General features: G+C 37.7%; 1 protein-coding gene across 1 annotated transcript in view; it reads right to left on the reverse strand.

Moving 5' to 3' along the window:
* TTN (titin) overlaps positions 1-16,540 on the reverse strand; it is a 380,526-nt gene that overhangs the window by 247,453 nt on the left and 116,533 nt on the right. Inside the window, exons 75-92 of the mRNA XM_086956205.1 lie at positions 16,245-16,526; positions 15,823-16,101; positions 15,446-15,733; positions 15,024-15,302; positions 14,640-14,918; positions 14,275-14,553; positions 13,856-14,143; positions 13,436-13,723; positions 11,695-11,976; positions 9,060-9,338; positions 8,660-8,941; positions 8,225-8,503; positions 6,228-6,515; positions 5,264-5,542; positions 4,882-5,160; positions 4,507-4,785; positions 3,906-4,193; positions 2,712-2,999 (exon numbers count right to left, since the gene is read on the reverse strand). Coding sequence (XP_086812331.1) covers positions 2,712-2,999; positions 3,906-4,193; positions 4,507-4,785; positions 4,882-5,160; positions 5,264-5,542; positions 6,228-6,515; positions 8,225-8,503; positions 8,660-8,941; positions 9,060-9,338; positions 11,695-11,976; positions 13,436-13,723; positions 13,856-14,143; positions 14,275-14,553; positions 14,640-14,918; positions 15,024-15,302; positions 15,446-15,733; positions 15,823-16,101; positions 16,245-16,526 — 5,085 coding nt within the window. The remainder of the gene's footprint in view (positions 1-2,711; positions 3,000-3,905; positions 4,194-4,506; positions 4,786-4,881; positions 5,161-5,263; positions 5,543-6,227; positions 6,516-8,224; positions 8,504-8,659; positions 8,942-9,059; positions 9,339-11,694; positions 11,977-13,435; positions 13,724-13,855; positions 14,144-14,274; positions 14,554-14,639; positions 14,919-15,023; positions 15,303-15,445; positions 15,734-15,822; positions 16,102-16,244; positions 16,527-16,540) is intronic.

Below are 16,540 nucleotides of genomic sequence, written 5' to 3' on the forward strand. Positions count from 1 at the left end.
ATGCAAGATTAAATTAACAGGGAAACTTAAACTCACAACGTGCAGTGATGCCTATTTTGTTTTGAAATTAAATCACAGGAGTGTTTTTCCCAGGAGGATTGGCCCTGTCACTAGGAGCTGTGTGTTGTTGTGCACACTAATCACCTTGTGAAAAAAATATAGTAGGCTTTCCTTTCTGGCACCTGGTCTGGGCCTTTCAGAACACACTTACAAACAAAAAGGTACCAGCCAAATGCCAAACCTAGTTGTTCCAGCCTGGGGATCCCAATGTCTAAAATGTTAGCAAGACTAGGCTCAAACGGCGTGTACGAAACAATCATGATCCAAGAATTTTCCCAAACAGAAAATATATTCCTTTGAGTTTCTTTAAAATTTCAGTTTTAATTGTAACCTGGCTTATTCAATATTTTTAGTAGTACTCATGCTTTGTATAGATATCTAAATCCCCCAAGCTACACGGCCAGAAACAATTTGGATATACATATTTCACAATTTTGGTTGCAACAAAAACTCTAGTAAGTTGAGAACGTGGCAAGAAGGAGTCCTTATTATAAAAACTTTGCATAGGTGCACAAACTCAGGGCAAATCCATAGGCACCTTTTTTGCTGTTTGTGTAAAGGAGGATGGAATAGACACTATTTCAACTAAACATGTCATAAATCGATTTCACACAATTTGTAAGGTTTTTATGTGGTGTAGACACTAAAAGGAGAAATCTGTTTTCTCCAGTTTTTATCACACAAAACAGTGGGATTTTCATTGACTATAATTTCCTTGTTAAAAGGTTGGTTGCACCTACAAAATTATGTAGGGGCAAAATAATGTGTTATATTAGTTCTGCAAGGGAACCAAGGTTAATTTTCTTAATTGTGTCCTGGTGAAATAGCCCTTGTACAATGAAGACTGGTAACTTGTTGAATATGGTTTACAAATATCTGCAGTCATAACTGTAGTCATATTTTGTATACAAAAAATTTAACTATTTATCTTTAAAGGAATTTGCCCATTTACAATATTACACCATATGGATTCAATAATATTTTCAGTAAGTTTGCTCCTAAACATAAGAACTAGTGTACAAAAAAGTGATAGATGGAATGCTTGAATTAATCTAAGCTGCTTGTAACTAATCAGGGCCGCATCCCAATCCATTGGTATTTTGCACACCAATTCACCTCAGTTTGGACCCCGCCATATATAAATCAGTCTCGACCGTACTCCAATGGGAACCATAGGTCAAACTGGGTAGGATCTGAGGTGCACAACGTGCCCATCCATTTTTCATTTAAGAAAAGCAGTTACCCTACTTTTTGTGATAAAACAACTATCCCGGGACTTCGACAGCTGGAATGCTTCAGCTCAAGTGTAAGGGGGGAGTTTTCCTGTGCTGTGAAACCGAGGGTGTGATACAGAGCTAAAAAGGAAACAAGCTTTTTTGCCCAGGTGCCTGCTTGCCTGAAAGAAATGTAAATGTGCACATTTTGATAATCTGCAAATTTAAAGGCTGCTCGGAAGTGGGTATTGGCTGCAATTGATGGTATCACTTGAAGATTCCGGATGACACATATTTATTACTTTTGAGTGGCATTGCAAGGTTGTTACCAGCTGAGCTGTGTCGAAAGTTTGCTTTTGACGGACAGTTATAAAAAATATATCTATATTTTGGAAGCACATTTTTATCTTTTTGCGCATTTTACAACTGCCTATGTTATACTATGTGTCATGCAAGTTTAAAATAATGACTTGAAAATTCCCAGGCTGGGTGGTCGTAGCACTAAAATAAATAAGTCACTATGCCTCACTGCACCAATCTGAATTCATCTTTTGGCTCTTTGAGAAGGACCTCTACAGTGTAATAACTAATAGAGGCTTCATAATGTACGATAATACATTTCCCACTGGCAAGTTAACTTGCATTTATTTTTCATTTAAGCAGTGCTTAATTATATATGTAACCACCCGAAAGAAGTAGACCAAAAAAGATACAGCATATATTGTTTCTTTTTAGCCACACATCCCGCTCACTGATCCTGCCCACATTGCACGCAGCATCACAATCCCCATATTTTTTATGCACTCCGACCACTGATGGGAACAGTCCAGCCCTAACTACTAGCCAGGTCCTCCGTCAGATGGTAAACACTTTAAAAATTGTGAATTCATGGGCACTCTCAAAATTTTTCGAAGGCACATTACTAAAAAGATGCAATCACTCATTTTTTCTTGTGAAGACTGTATCCATAGCCTTGGTGTAAATGGGGATAAACACTACCAAAAAGCAGTAGGGATGTGGTGGAACGGGTTAACCATGGGTACAAATGTATACACCATGGATAAAAAGAACACAAAGTTTGCACTTGGATGCCATATTTATACATGTAAATATACACTTGTTACTTCCATGCAGAAGAAACTTATTTTACAGGGAGTAGCCTGGAATCCAGAGATGAATTCTGAAAATGCTAATGGGAAATAAGCAACTGCAACAGCTTCCTAGAAATACTACTGTTATCCTGTGCTTATTCCAAATGTCAGAAATATATTCACAAGTAAATTACTGACTTTTACGAGAACTAGCCTAATGATGATCATACATAAGTACATACAAACCACTGTGATACTAGTGTTCGCAATAAAAGGAGCATGCGTTTGTTTTTTACTATAAGGCTTTCAATATATATATAAAATGTGTACTTTTGGTATTGATTACCTTTCACCCGAAGTTCAGCTGCGCAGTAATCCTTTCCGACTTCATTCACTGCAGTGCAGGTGTACTGCCCAGAGTCTCCCTTGTCTGCCTTTAGCACTGTGAGGTGGGATGTATTTTCCAACTGGCTTATTTTATAATTTCCACCAGTTCTGATTTCTTTGTTGTCCTTGGCCCATGCAACTTTAATTGGCAGAGTGCCAGTGAAGTGGCATTCAAAATCAGCAGCTTCTCCCACCGGTATGTCAATGGGTGAAAGTTTGACATCGAAGAAAGGAGGCTGTCGTCCTTCTAAAAATGAAAACAAACTAAGCATTACTCGCGGCCTGGCTTTCCTAACGACTTGTGTGTGTGAGGCCCAAAGTGCTTACATATCATGTGAGTCGGGAACAAATGTTTGTCATAGGGCTGACTACATCTCCAAATAGGAGTAACCTATGCTTTCAAATGTTATTCATGAAAGTCTGTTATATTTCAATGATTTAAGAATGCTTAAAGCAGGTATGCCTATAAGATAAGTACTCTTGTTGTACTTGTGGGAATCCCGGTGCGGAGGGGAGGGAATGTGCCCGGAGAAATTTCATAGGAATGTGGTACGCACCCACTCAGGTGTAACTTACTGATTCTCACTAATATTTTACTTTCTTTACCACACTTATCAACACGCTTAAGTTACAAAATAAGTTAGAATTTGGCAGATGTAGACTTAACTGCTTTAGATAAGTGTAAAGTGTAAGAAAGAGGACCAACCGTCCATTTTTCAAAGGGTGGGTGGGAAAAAACGGGACCTTCGAGAAGAATGTTTAAGTGAGAAAAGTAAGAATAACTAATGTTAATTTAAAAATGTGTAAATATCCCAGCTCTAATCTAGTGCATTTTTACACATATTCGCAAAATACATTGGACCTAGATTTTTGAAAAGGTTTGAGTGTCTTATTAGTGAATTCCATTCATTTAAACCTATTTCCGTAGACAGTCTTATGTTACACTTCTTTGGGAAGAGACAGTTAGTGATTATCTCAAGAGGCATAAGTTAATAGACGACATAGGTCTAAGTTAAGAGAGTTATAAGTTACACATATTTTTCTGAATTGGCCTAATGCTCTATTCCTGCGAATAGGAAGAAGTAGTTAAACTAAATAAAACAAATACGTGGATGGAGCTAAACTAAAATAAATGCATTGATAACCAACAAACCTGTGAGAATGAGCTTGGCACTTGAGGAAGCAGTTCCAAGAAAATTGGTAGCCGTACAAGTGTATTGGCCAGCAGAACTCTTCTGAGTTTGCCCAATCAGTAGCGTGGCTACATTATCTACGTATGACGTCTGCACATTAAGAGAGTCTCTCAAAAGAACCCCATCTTTACTCCAAGACACATCAATTGGTTCTGAACCACTTATTTGACATTCAAACGTAACTGACAATCCAACCGTTTCCTGAATGTCCTTCACTTTTCTTACAAATGAAGGTGGAAGTTGTTGTGCTGTAAAAACAGAAATATGAAATGTTGAAGCTTACTGGAAGTTTTCTTATTATTGCGGAGTACTGTAATAGTTTTGCAGGAAATGTGCCACAGCATTGAAGAATATATTAAAAATTGAGCGAGTAAGCATCAGTGACAGCATAGGTAAACTTTTCAATAGCCAACGCTGCAAATAATTCTTGGCAGACAAATTAAAAGAATTAGCATTCATCCAAAAAGATGAACTGGTGCATACAGGAACATTTTAAATAATGATAAATGTACAATAATGTAAACAGTGAATTGCTTAAAAAAAGACGGTACAATAAATCACCTTGAACACTTATTTGGCATGAAGATGAAGCAACTCCAACACTGTTTTCGGCTTTGCATATGTAATCTCCAGTGTCAGATAAATGCACTTGGCTGAAAACCAGTGTAGCCACATTATTCTTAAAATGCATTTTGTTTGTAGTGGTTGGTCTTATCTTTGTATCACCCCTGTACCATGATACTGTAATTTCTGGAGTTCCTTCTACTTGACATTGCAGAGATGCGGAATCTCCAACAGTTACTTCCATGGGCTCCAAGTGGGTGACAAAAGATGGTGGTTCTGTTGGACAAATGATGAAATAGTTGTGTTAAATACAAATATAGCTTCAGTATTATAATTTAAATGAAAATGGAATATAAGCTAAAAGACACACACCTATGATCGAAAGGTAGGCATGACAAGAATCTTGTCCAACCTCATTCTCAACTTTGCATACATATTGACCATCATCCTCCTTTGCGCTGTTGAAGATTTCCAGTATGCAAGATTTTTCTGTAGTGATCAGATTGCATCTTTCAGACTGAGTGATGGTATGACCATTCTTTTGCCATGTAACTGAAATGGGACTTGTTCCAGAATATGTACATTCCAGAACAATGGACTTTCCTGTCTCTACATTGCAATCATTCAGTTTCTTCACAAATGATGCGGGTTCTGAACAAAAAAGACAAATAACGGAAAACTCATTTAATGGCAGGTATTCACTGGAAGGTGGATACTGAAAAAAGTAAGAGGAATAATGGTTATAAGGACCAACCTTTCACAAAAAGATGTGTCGTGCAAGAATCTTTCCCAGCATCATTAGTAACTTGGCAAGAGAAGTCCCCACTTTGAGAAACATCCACACTGTAAAGCTCCAGTGTTGCAAGAGAATCTTTCAAAGAGATGCTGCAATTGGTTCCAGATACCAGTTCACTGCTTCCTTTAAACCAGTGGACCTTGAATGGTGGTGTTCCTCTGATGACACTTGTAAATGTTATATTCTCACCAGGTAAGGCTTCTTGAGGTTCTGGTTTATTTACTATAGTGGGAGGTTCTAGATAGACATAACAAAAACAAGAGGTGTGAATTTGACTTTTCATTGTTGGTAAATTACTTTATTTTTAACTAGTACAAACTGGCCCCCTGTGGGCAAACATTATTTTTCCTCTGATGAAAAGATGAAGCCAAGGCTCCTCAAAAAAGATATTTTGTTAATAACACAGAACTGGATGGAGCTTGCAATAAATATCTGATCGATGGAGACAGGAAGGAGGAGGGAGTGAAGAGTGCATGCACATTTGAGTACTTTGGCAGAAAGACAAGGCTCAGTGACAATTGTGATGTATGAGGACATACAAAATATAACACATGAAGATGAATATGGTTCATTTTATTGGATTAATGGAACAGGAGGCCGCTCGGATTCTGCTATATGAGAGTTGGGGCAGTTGTGTGCAATTTGTATATTTCTGGGAAGTGTTATATTAGATGCTGGGGAGACACTGAGAAAGATCTTGCTAGGTTTGAAATGGTGACTTCTTGCCAATGAACTTCAAAAGCACAAGGTGAGATTTCATGTTTTACAGTGCAATAGGCAAGAGTGGGCAGTTTTGTAAATCAGACAAATTATTTTTAATGTTAGTTATACCACGGCACATATGTGAAGATTTCTGTTTAATCATGTGGGCTGATTTACATTTACTGCACAAACGTATGTCAGCCTTTTATAAGTGACTGACCTTTTATTGATAGAATGGCACTGCATTCATCAGATCCAGCTACGTTGGTAGCTTCACATGAGTAATTCCCACCATCTTCTGCTTCTAGTGAGTTTATATTCAAAGAACATGTGTTGTCTGTTAATGTGGCTTGATGTTTTTCTCCACTGATGATTTCACTTCCATCATGAAACCAAGCAACTGAAATTGGTGGTGATCCAGAAACTTTGCACTCCAGGACAACTGAAGAGCCCAGCAACCCATTTGTTTCCTTTAGTTTTCGTGTAAAAGAAGGTGGAATAATCCGGTCTACATGACAAATAAGGCAAAAAGAAAAAAAGAGTAATGAAAGATAAGCAGCCAAAGATATATTCTTTGACACACTGCAAGAAACAACACTCTGTACATGAGATAGTTCATGCCCTCTATGTCATTGCTCAAAATGCATGACACTGAGCATTGTTTCAGTCAAGACACCCTAATGCACCAAGCTTTCCTGCAAGTAAACACCAAGCATTGCCCAGCAAAGACTAAATGTTCTAGTCCTAAATTAAAAGACAAATCCCTGGGGATAAGACAAACCCAAAAGGTACCTTCTTATGTTTTCACACTAGGATCAAGCTTTAGAAAGATTAAAGTAGAATAAGAGTCCCACAAGGATATAAACAGACGTCTGACAAATCACCAAATATGGGATACTCAAAACTATCTGTTAGATTTGGGTAGTTGCTAGGATGAGATGAAGTGTGGCAGCCAATGACCTCAAGAGAAGCAAGAGCTTAACAATGGCAATTTAGTTGTGCAAACCCTATTGAAACTTTGGGGCTTATTTATGAGCCGCCGGGGCATCCCTTTTTTAGTGACACACCGGCAGTGTAAAAATGTGCCATGTTGTGTCCTATTTACAAAGTAAAGCATCTATGCAGATGTGTCACTTTGTAAACCCCTGTGCCACATTATACCTGAGCCTGGTATAATGTATGCAGGGTGTGCGCTCCCCCTCAGAAAGCCTCGTAGAAGTGGTGCATTGAAATCTATAAGATTTCAGTGCGCCACTTTAAGGATACCATTGCGCCAATTTCTTATGCCCCTCACAGAAGGCCTAAGCTTGACACTGGCCATTTCCCAAGGGGCTTGTAAAAATACACCCCCCTACTCCTTAAATTTAAATAATTGACATTAAATAAAATCAAATACATTATTTTAACAACTGAATTATTTTAATGCAGTTGTATTTACCCAAATCATGTAGTTGCATCTTTATAGTGGTGATTTTAAAGTAGCACCCAATTAATGTAGTGGGAGTCCCCATAATGATTGTTTCACTTATGTGAATTGTTTTTTCACTTACCCACAAACCCGGAAACACAAGTTAACTCACAATATTGCCCAAAGTATTTGTTGCCAAAACGTTCATTTTCATTTATAGTAGGCATATTGAAGAGATGCCTTCCAACAATGTAATGCATTTCAGCCTGCCACTCTATATAAATGACTGTTCTGTTATACATAAATATGATATCCAAAATCATTAACTTTAAAGGTACTCAAGTAATGAGATTCTGAATGCATACAGAATAGCATATAGAGGTCAAGGGCACACATTGGGTGTATTTAGCTCTAAATACAATGCACTCCATTTGTAATAATTGGCATCTCGCAACTAAGTTGGAGTTGCAGTTCAGAAAAAGAAAGAATATCCAAGAGTTGTGGGTAAAAAGACATTCATATCTACTAATTCAAGAAAATGTAGGAAAATCCTATACACCATGATCAATGACCCTAGGTTCATTTTGAAAGAGACAAAAGCACACAGTGGGTGTATAAATTCAATACAAAGGTGAAAGATGAGATAAAAGAAACCAGCCCAGAGAATTTTAGGTCTGCATTATTTGTGGATACATGTATTTTGTAAAGTAAATGTGTATCCCGAAAAGATGCATAAGACCACATTGTATTTGCCTTTGTAATAATGTAACACAGAAGAGTAAGATCACAAAATAATTAAGCACACTGACCTAGTACTTCAACGGAGACAGTGCAGCTGCTTTTGCCAACATTGTTTTTCACCTCAAATGTATATTTTCCACCATCCGCCCTTCCAGTGGAAAATATTTTTAGTGTGGACACTTTGCCAAAAAAGCTAACTTTGTACTTGTCATCACTGGATAGTTCTTTTCCATCCTTAAACCATTTGGCAATAAGTTCGGGAGTGCCAGCTACAGTGCATTCTAGTGCACAAGAATCGCCTGCAGTAACTCGTGTGGGTTCTGGTTTTTCTACAATTGTGGCTGGTTCTGAAAAGGAATAAAAGGCAAATCACTTAGGCATGTCTTCAAAAAGATCTTACATGTGAAAGTTATGGTAATGCATAACTGAACTACAGATTTGTGAAAAAATGCACATTTACACTGAGAAGATATAGCACATATTTGATTATAGTTTTTACCAACCTAAAACTGATAAAGTAGCAAAACATTCCTGCATCCCAGCATCATTTTTGATTTGACAAGTATATTTTGCTGTGTTGGATGGCTCCGCATTTGCAAAGTAGAGTGTTGCAATGTTGTCGGAGTAGGAAATGCTGATATTTTCGCTTTCTCGAACAATCTCCTCTTTGTCTTTCAGCCACAGAACAGAAATTGGTTGAGTGCCATCAATGGTAGCCTGGAATTCAGCTGGTTCACCAACAACAATAGAGATGTTCTCCAGCTTCTTCACAAACATTGGTGGTTCTGACAAAGAAAGTACGAAGTTGTAATGCAAACATAACATTTTTTATAAGAGTGACATGTTGTTAAGAAAGTCATAAAGCACAAAGAGAAATTGGACCGGTGAAACCTAAGTACTAACCTTTTAATTTTATGGTGCCGATGCATGTGTCACTTCCAACATCATTACTTGCTTTGCACTGATATTCACCAATGTCCCCAGCATCAACTTTAAGAATGTGAATGCTAGCAAACAAGTTCTCAGAGATAATCTTGAATTTCTTGCTACTTTTAATCTCCCTTCTGTCTTTATACCAAGACACTGCAAATGGTGGAGTACCCTTTAACTCACATTCAAGGCTGGCATCCAGACCTTTAAGAGTCTCTAATGGCTGAGGTCTTTTAATGAACACTGGAGGTTCTATAAGAGAAGAAACAAGAATTTCAGTACTTTTTATACATGAATATATTTTGAAAATCCATTCCAGTTACAAGATATTGAAAAATGCAATATTTGGAGCCTGGGTAGTAGTAATGACGGAAGTGAAGAACTGCTCTAATTGTATTTAAGACATTTTTACAGCTGCCATGCTATATAAAAGCGAGACATTTCAGAAGGTTATGCATATGTTTCGAAAAACAGAGTTAGTTATCAAATCATTCTTTACAGGCAAAAAAGAAGAAAGCAACAGTGCTCAAATTTGGATTTGCAGACAGAGATTTCTAATATTTCAGCAGCACCACAGAAGACGGTGTATACACTGTGAGTCTAGACTCTTCTGTGTAACTATGTGCATTCATTGATTTAAAAATGCAGCACTTGTTGAGATGTAAAATGGAGCCACATATAGCTTAATGAGAAATATTTCCGGTATGGTAATAATAGAAAATAAATGTGATTAGTGATCTATGGATAAGACACATGTATTTTATTTTTCAGCAAACTGGTGATAGTTGAGGAGATATGTATATATAATCTCCAGATGGATTACCACGAAAGGTTTATTTAAGATTCCAGCCGCTACTCTTCGGGTTAATTTTGAGATGTTGACTGCTTCTTATGGAGAAAGAATCATTTTATTTTAGAAAATAAGATGCATTTAGAAAGTCGATCATTATTTAAAGCCTGACTACCAATCAGTAAATGAAAATGTGACAACTTGATCTGATCGGAGAGGTCTTGGATTACCTTATTTTATAAAATGGAAAATGGGTAGATATCCTGTTGGCTAGTCAATATAGAGAAAGCCGAACAAGTCCCTAAAAGAAGTGGGATAAAATATGTCTACTTAGAGCTTTGTTAGCATGAACGTTTCTAAAAGGCAACTGACTGAAATAGCAGGGTTGTGTATTATTGGTAAGATACAAGCAGGGAAAGAGTGTTGTATTGAAACCCATCAATAGTAAGCGAAATGTTTAAACCCTTACAGTTTTTCACTTTTTTTGTTCCAACAGATTTCCTATGAACTATGCAATTTTTCGCAGTCATGACTTTGGAATTGTCTGCAGTGAAAATGTGGTAAATTCTAATGTCCTAACCTTACTCTAACATTAAACATACAATTAGGTCAACACTCAACCCTAAAATTAACCTTAGTCCTCACCTGAACACATAACCCTAACTTTGCCTCTTTTACTGATTTTCCTTTCACTAATTCCAGAGTATTTCAATAGCTTTATTTTTGTTTTTATATTATAACAAAGTTGTCAATGTTTTATTTTATTTGTAAAGCTATTCCTTTGAATGAGTTTCAATGTAATGACCTAATGTCACTCAAAGAACATCAGCTCGGTTACTTCTACTTGCATGCAGGCTGCAAATGTGGGGATGAAGGGTGCCCAAAGCTGCAGTGCTCCCCAATATGCACAATGTGCATGTGAGTGATGGGAATAGGCACAACAATTTTTTACAGTACAAAGAGCACTTACTTCAACAATCATAATAGAGTGAAAGCCTTCCTACCCATTGGCTGAAGTTGACAGTCAACTAGGCCAAAATGAAGGGGGCAGGGCCATAGGTGGGGAGGCCTCCTGCCCCAGCATTCCCTTGCCTTTAGTGACTTGTTTCCTGCTATGCTGCTGTCTCCTTTCTCTAGTCACAGACCTGAGCTTGGCATTGGAGCTGCAATGGGGTACACAAAAGTGCTGTGGCTTGTGGCAAGCTCACACTGAATTTATGCTATAAATTGTGGAAAGTTTATTTCAACCATTATAGGGAAGGATAACCGTGTTATACCTTAAGTCTCAAGTAAGCTCCCCTTCAGCAGACTGACATTTGAATAATTAATTAACAGGTTAAATGTATTTGTTCACAATAAGCACTCCTTTATCCTTTAAGATTTCTAAACTTTTCTTTTTAAGGACCAAACTTTACTCTTGTAGTATTCACAAATTACACCAGTATTGTAGTGGTAGCAATGTAGACTTCACCCAAGACAAGTCATGTAAGGTTAGAGTATTAATAGGCCTACAAGCCCACATGAGACTTTCAAGCAGATGGACACCATTGATCATTGCATACTGAATGATAACTGCTGACTAACAGAACAGGCAGATAGGATTAGCCTTTCAACTAATTAATCTATTGTGAACAAATTAGTTATGCCTTAATGTAACGTGAGACCAAATCATGCTTACAATTGTTGTTATAAAACTACAGGTCTCTTTAGGAAAGTTATTAATTTCATGTAGTTGGTTGCGATTATACTGTGGATTAATGAAGTGAAAATCTTGTAATATTTAATATTTTAAATTAAAGTAGGGGAATTCATTCTGACCTTTTACTTTCAAAGATATGCTGCAACTTGCTTTTCCAGCACTATTGTGGGCTTCACAAGTGTAGTCACCACTGTCTTCAATGTCGGCATCCGATAATTCAAGTACTGCCAAAGATTCGAAAAAGGACATTCTGTATTTTCCACCAGCCTGAATCTCTGTGTCGTTTTTGTACCACACAATACTAATTTCTGGAGAGCCAGTGATTTTGCATTCAAAACGATCAGAATCACCCTGCTTCACAATTCTTGATGCTTCCAGCTTCTTTGCAAACCTTGGAGGTTCTATAAGATCAAGCATAAAAGTTATTCAATTGAATCAGCAAAGGTTGAATTGAGCCAAAGAATAGCAAGGTGGCAAATTATACATGAAAACCAAATCTACATCAGAAAGCCACACAAATATATCATCAAATTGGAAATAAGACTGAACGAATCTGAAGAGGTTTGTTTAGATGTCAGATGAAATTTAAAGAGAAGATGCCTTTCATTGTACTGTAAAGAAATGAGGAAGTGTTGAACATTTGTATAGTTATTTAATGTAAATATATGAGACTGATTTGCTTTTGTCATAAAGTAAGATCTGAATTATTTTCAAACAACCCACATCATTCCATATTAGATTTCAAGATATAAAACTAAACTGAGTGCCTGACCCCCACACAACCTTAAATATTGACCAAGCACTTCAGATTTACCACCAAAAAACATGCCAATGCAATACACTTTCCATGTTTTACACACAATTCTAATAATGCACGGTTCCTTACAAGTTTAATACTTTCAGCCTTAGTTTCAGACATTTGGTAGACTAGGAAACAAGTCATACTCAATGATTGGAAAAAATACATCAGATTTGAATAAGAAAATCATTTTATATGTCATATATCATGAACCACATCCAGAAGGGCAGAGAAAGATTGTATAGCCAATAAGTTGGATTTAAGAAAAGATTTAGAAATCAACAAATGGCTCAATGGTAACCGCAGAGCTGGCATATGAATTTTTATGTTGGGGATGAACCACACCAATTAGTCCACATGCCTCAGGCTACAAACAGTCTAAACTGAAGACAAGCAGGCAGGCCCGGGGTTGGGACGACAAAGGCATTCACCTGAGACAAGAAGCAGATCACCATGGGCACAGCTGGAATAAATGTAGTTTATTTAGGGCTTTGTTGTTGTGCAGGTATAACTACAAAAACCAAGGTGAATAACTGGTTTGGTTTTTAGAATATTTATCATCAACACACAACCAGTTCCTTAGGCTGGCCCTTATTCCAACAGGTTTACACTTCCATGAGCTGTGCCCAATTTAAATTATTGCACACTCTAATTGTTTCAGTATGTACAATGTTTTAAAAAGATGGTGATGAATTTCAACAAGAATGCAGCTTTCTAACAGAATACTCACAAGAAACCCATTATTTAACCGGATTCAATATCCACTTGGTATTATACAATGCACTTTTTTGACTGAATGCCAATTTCACAACTAGGTTGAAGCATACAATGGCATACAGGCACACACTGATAAATTGCTAGAAAGGTAAGAACTGATATTGAAAGAAGTACGAGCTATTAAAGAGGGTATACATGCACTTCTGGCCAAATCAATTATTTTACAGGTTTTAAAATATAGTTTTTGTTATAGGCATTTACAAGTCATGATCATTTCCTTACAACCACCCTTTTCCTCATTGAAATATTTGGAAAATATGTTTTACATAAATATAGATAAATACCTTGTACACCAAGCTGGGCTGTGCAAGAATCTTTCCCAATGTCATTGCTGGCATGGCAAGTGTATAAGCCAGAGTCTAGCTTGCTCACTTTCAAAATCTTCAAATGTGGCCTGTTCTCCATGCAGGTGATCTTATAGTTTCCACCTGGACGGATTTCTCTGTTGTCCTTTGCCCAAGTGATCTTAATGGGCTGTGTCCCAGTGACATGGCATTCAAAATCAACAGCGTTACCGATGGGGGCATCAACTGGGACTGGTTTTATGTCAAAGAAGGGTGGTGTCTTTGGTTCTGGAAATCAGAAAGAAGACCACATAGTTACACCATGCTCTTTTCACAATGTCTAAGAAATGCGTATTTGTGGGACGTTTCAAAATAATTAACATGAACATTTTTCTTGAAAAGGTGGAATTATCAACAAACCTGCTAAGATAAGTCTGGCACTACAAGAAGCAGTTCCTATAAGATTGGAAACCGTACAAAAGTACTGGCCAGCATGGGTCATCTCAGTTTGAAAGATCTGAAGAGTTGCGATGTTGTCAATAAAAGATGTCTGTACAATACTGTCATCTTGTAAAAGCATATCATCCTTATACCAGGACACCTTAAGAGGTTCAGACCCATTGACCCGACAATCAAATGCAACTGGTAAGCCAACGGTTTCCTGAATGTCCTTCACTTTCCTTGCAAATGAAGGGCCCACTTTGCGTTCTGCAAGAAAATAAGTTTGAAAGAAACAATAACGTACCAATGAATTACTGATACTGACTTTATCTTTGCAAGACTAAAGTTTTGTTGCAGTAGGCAACAGGAAAATTATTTTTAAAATAAAAAAGGTTCACCTTGTACAGATAAGAGAGCCTGTGATGAATCAGATCCTACAGTGTTTTCCACTTTACAAATGTATTCACCGCTGTCATTTTTATCCACCTTGTTGAACATCAGGGTAGCCACGTTGTTCTTAAAGTACATCTTATAGGCTGGAGTAGATCGCAATTTGGTGTCCCCTTTGTACCAAGACACTTTAATCTCTGGTGTTCCCTCTACTTGGCATTGGAAGGAAATGGAATCTCCTGCTGTGACCTCCATAGGCTCCAGGTAAGTAACAAAGTAAGGTGGCTCTGAAGCATAAAGGTTTATAATGAGCACAAACAATGCGTATAATGGAAAATACATAAAGACTGAGCAAAATAAGAGATTAACACACCTAATATTGACACAGATGCTTTGCAAGAATCTTGTCCGGCCTCATTTGCCACCTGACATGTGTACTCTCCACCATCACCCCCGGTGCTGCTAAAGATTTCTAGTATGCAAGATTTGTCAGTGGTGGTTATACTGCACTTTTCAGACTGTGACACTTCGATGCCGTTCTTTTTCCAGGTCACCATAATGGAGGGGGTGCCAATATAGGTGCACTCCAGAATTAGGGGCTTCCCCTTTTCAACACTGCAGTCATTTAGTTTCTTCACAAAGGTAGCTGGGGCTGAAGAAGAAGGAAAACAGGGTCAAAATGACAACACCTTAGATAAATATGGCTCAAGAGATGGGTGTTTACAAAATGTGAACTGAAATAGCTGTAAAGACGAACCTTGCACAAACAGATGTGTTGTGCATGAATCTTTGCCAGCATCATTAGCTACAAAGCAAGTGTAATCTCCACTTTGTAATGAGTCGACATTATATAACTCCAAAGTGGCAAAGGAGTTTTTCAAGGAAATATTGCACGTGCTTCCCGGTAGAAGTTCACTGCTTCCTCTAAACCAGTTAACTTTGAAAGGCGGTGTTCCTCTAATGACACTTGTAAATGTCACATTAGTGCCAGGTAACACTTCTAAAGGATCTGGCTTCTTCACAAAACTTGGTGGTTCTGAGCACATAGACAGACAAAAAGAAAAAGAAAAGATACAACTCAGATTTTGTCCATACAAGATTAAAAGGATAGTTGTAGAGTACAGGGAGACATTTTGAAAATGTCACCACTTTGAAGTTGCTTGACCACATTTTACTAACCTTGGACAGTCAACGTTGCACTGCACAGATCAGATCCAGCCACATTTGTAGCCTCACAAGTGTAATTTCCAGAGTCTGAAGATTCCAGAGTATTCACATTCAAGACACAGTTATTATCTACAAATGTTAGTTCGTATTTGCCTCCACTAGTGATTTTGTTTCCGTTTTGATACCAATCAATAGAAATAGGAGGTGAGCCAGACACTTTGCAGTCCAAACGAATGGATGACCCCAAAACACCATTGATTTCTTTCAATTTTCTTGTAAAAGATGGAGCAATAATTCGGTCTGTGAAAACAATGCAACATACAATTTTTAAAAGAAGGAAAGAATGTAGTTAAAAGATACTGTAAGATTTAAAAAGTATAGAAACCAACCTAAGACTTCGACAGACACAGTGCATGCGCTCTGGCCCACGTTGTTTGTCACCTCAAATGTATATTCCCCACTATCTCTCTTGTCTGCAGAGTGGATTTTCAGGGTTGAAACTTTGTTGATTAAGCTAACTGTATACTTTTGGCCACTGGTCAGCTCCTGTCCCCTCTTAAACCACTTAGCAGTGAGTTCGGGGGACCCAGCCACAGTACACTCCAAAGTGCAAGTATCGGTAGCTGTAACCCTGGTTGGTTCAGGCCTCTCTATAATTCTTGCAGGTTCTGTAATGAGACGCAAAGAGTCATCATATTTAACAGTTTAAGGCAGGTCAGCAGAAAATAGCTCTTCAAGACAAAGCGAATTGTGCGTTATTCACATGACAAAGTTTGCAATTATGATCTCAATATGCATACTGGTTACCAACCTAGAACAGATAAGATGGCAGCACATTCCCGCATGCCAGAATCGTTTTTGACTTGGCAGATGTATTTCCCAGCAGTAGATGGTTCTGATTTTCCAATTTGAAGAGTGGCAATATTTCCCACATAAGATATTCTGATATTGTTGCTTTCTCTAACAATGTCTCCTTTATCTTTTAGCCACAATGTGGAGATGGGTTGGGAACCCTCTACAGTCGCTTGCAATTCAGCAGACTCCCCAACAAGGGAGGTCACATCACTTAGCTTCTTCACAAATCTTGGTGGCTCTATTGAAGGGAAT

This window comes from Lissotriton vulgaris, chromosome 2_1 (assembly GCF_964263255.1).
Source record: "Lissotriton vulgaris chromosome 2_1, aLisVul1.2, whole genome shotgun sequence".
In the NCBI taxonomy this organism is placed as follows: Eukaryota; Metazoa; Chordata; class Amphibia; order Caudata; family Salamandridae; genus Lissotriton; species Lissotriton vulgaris.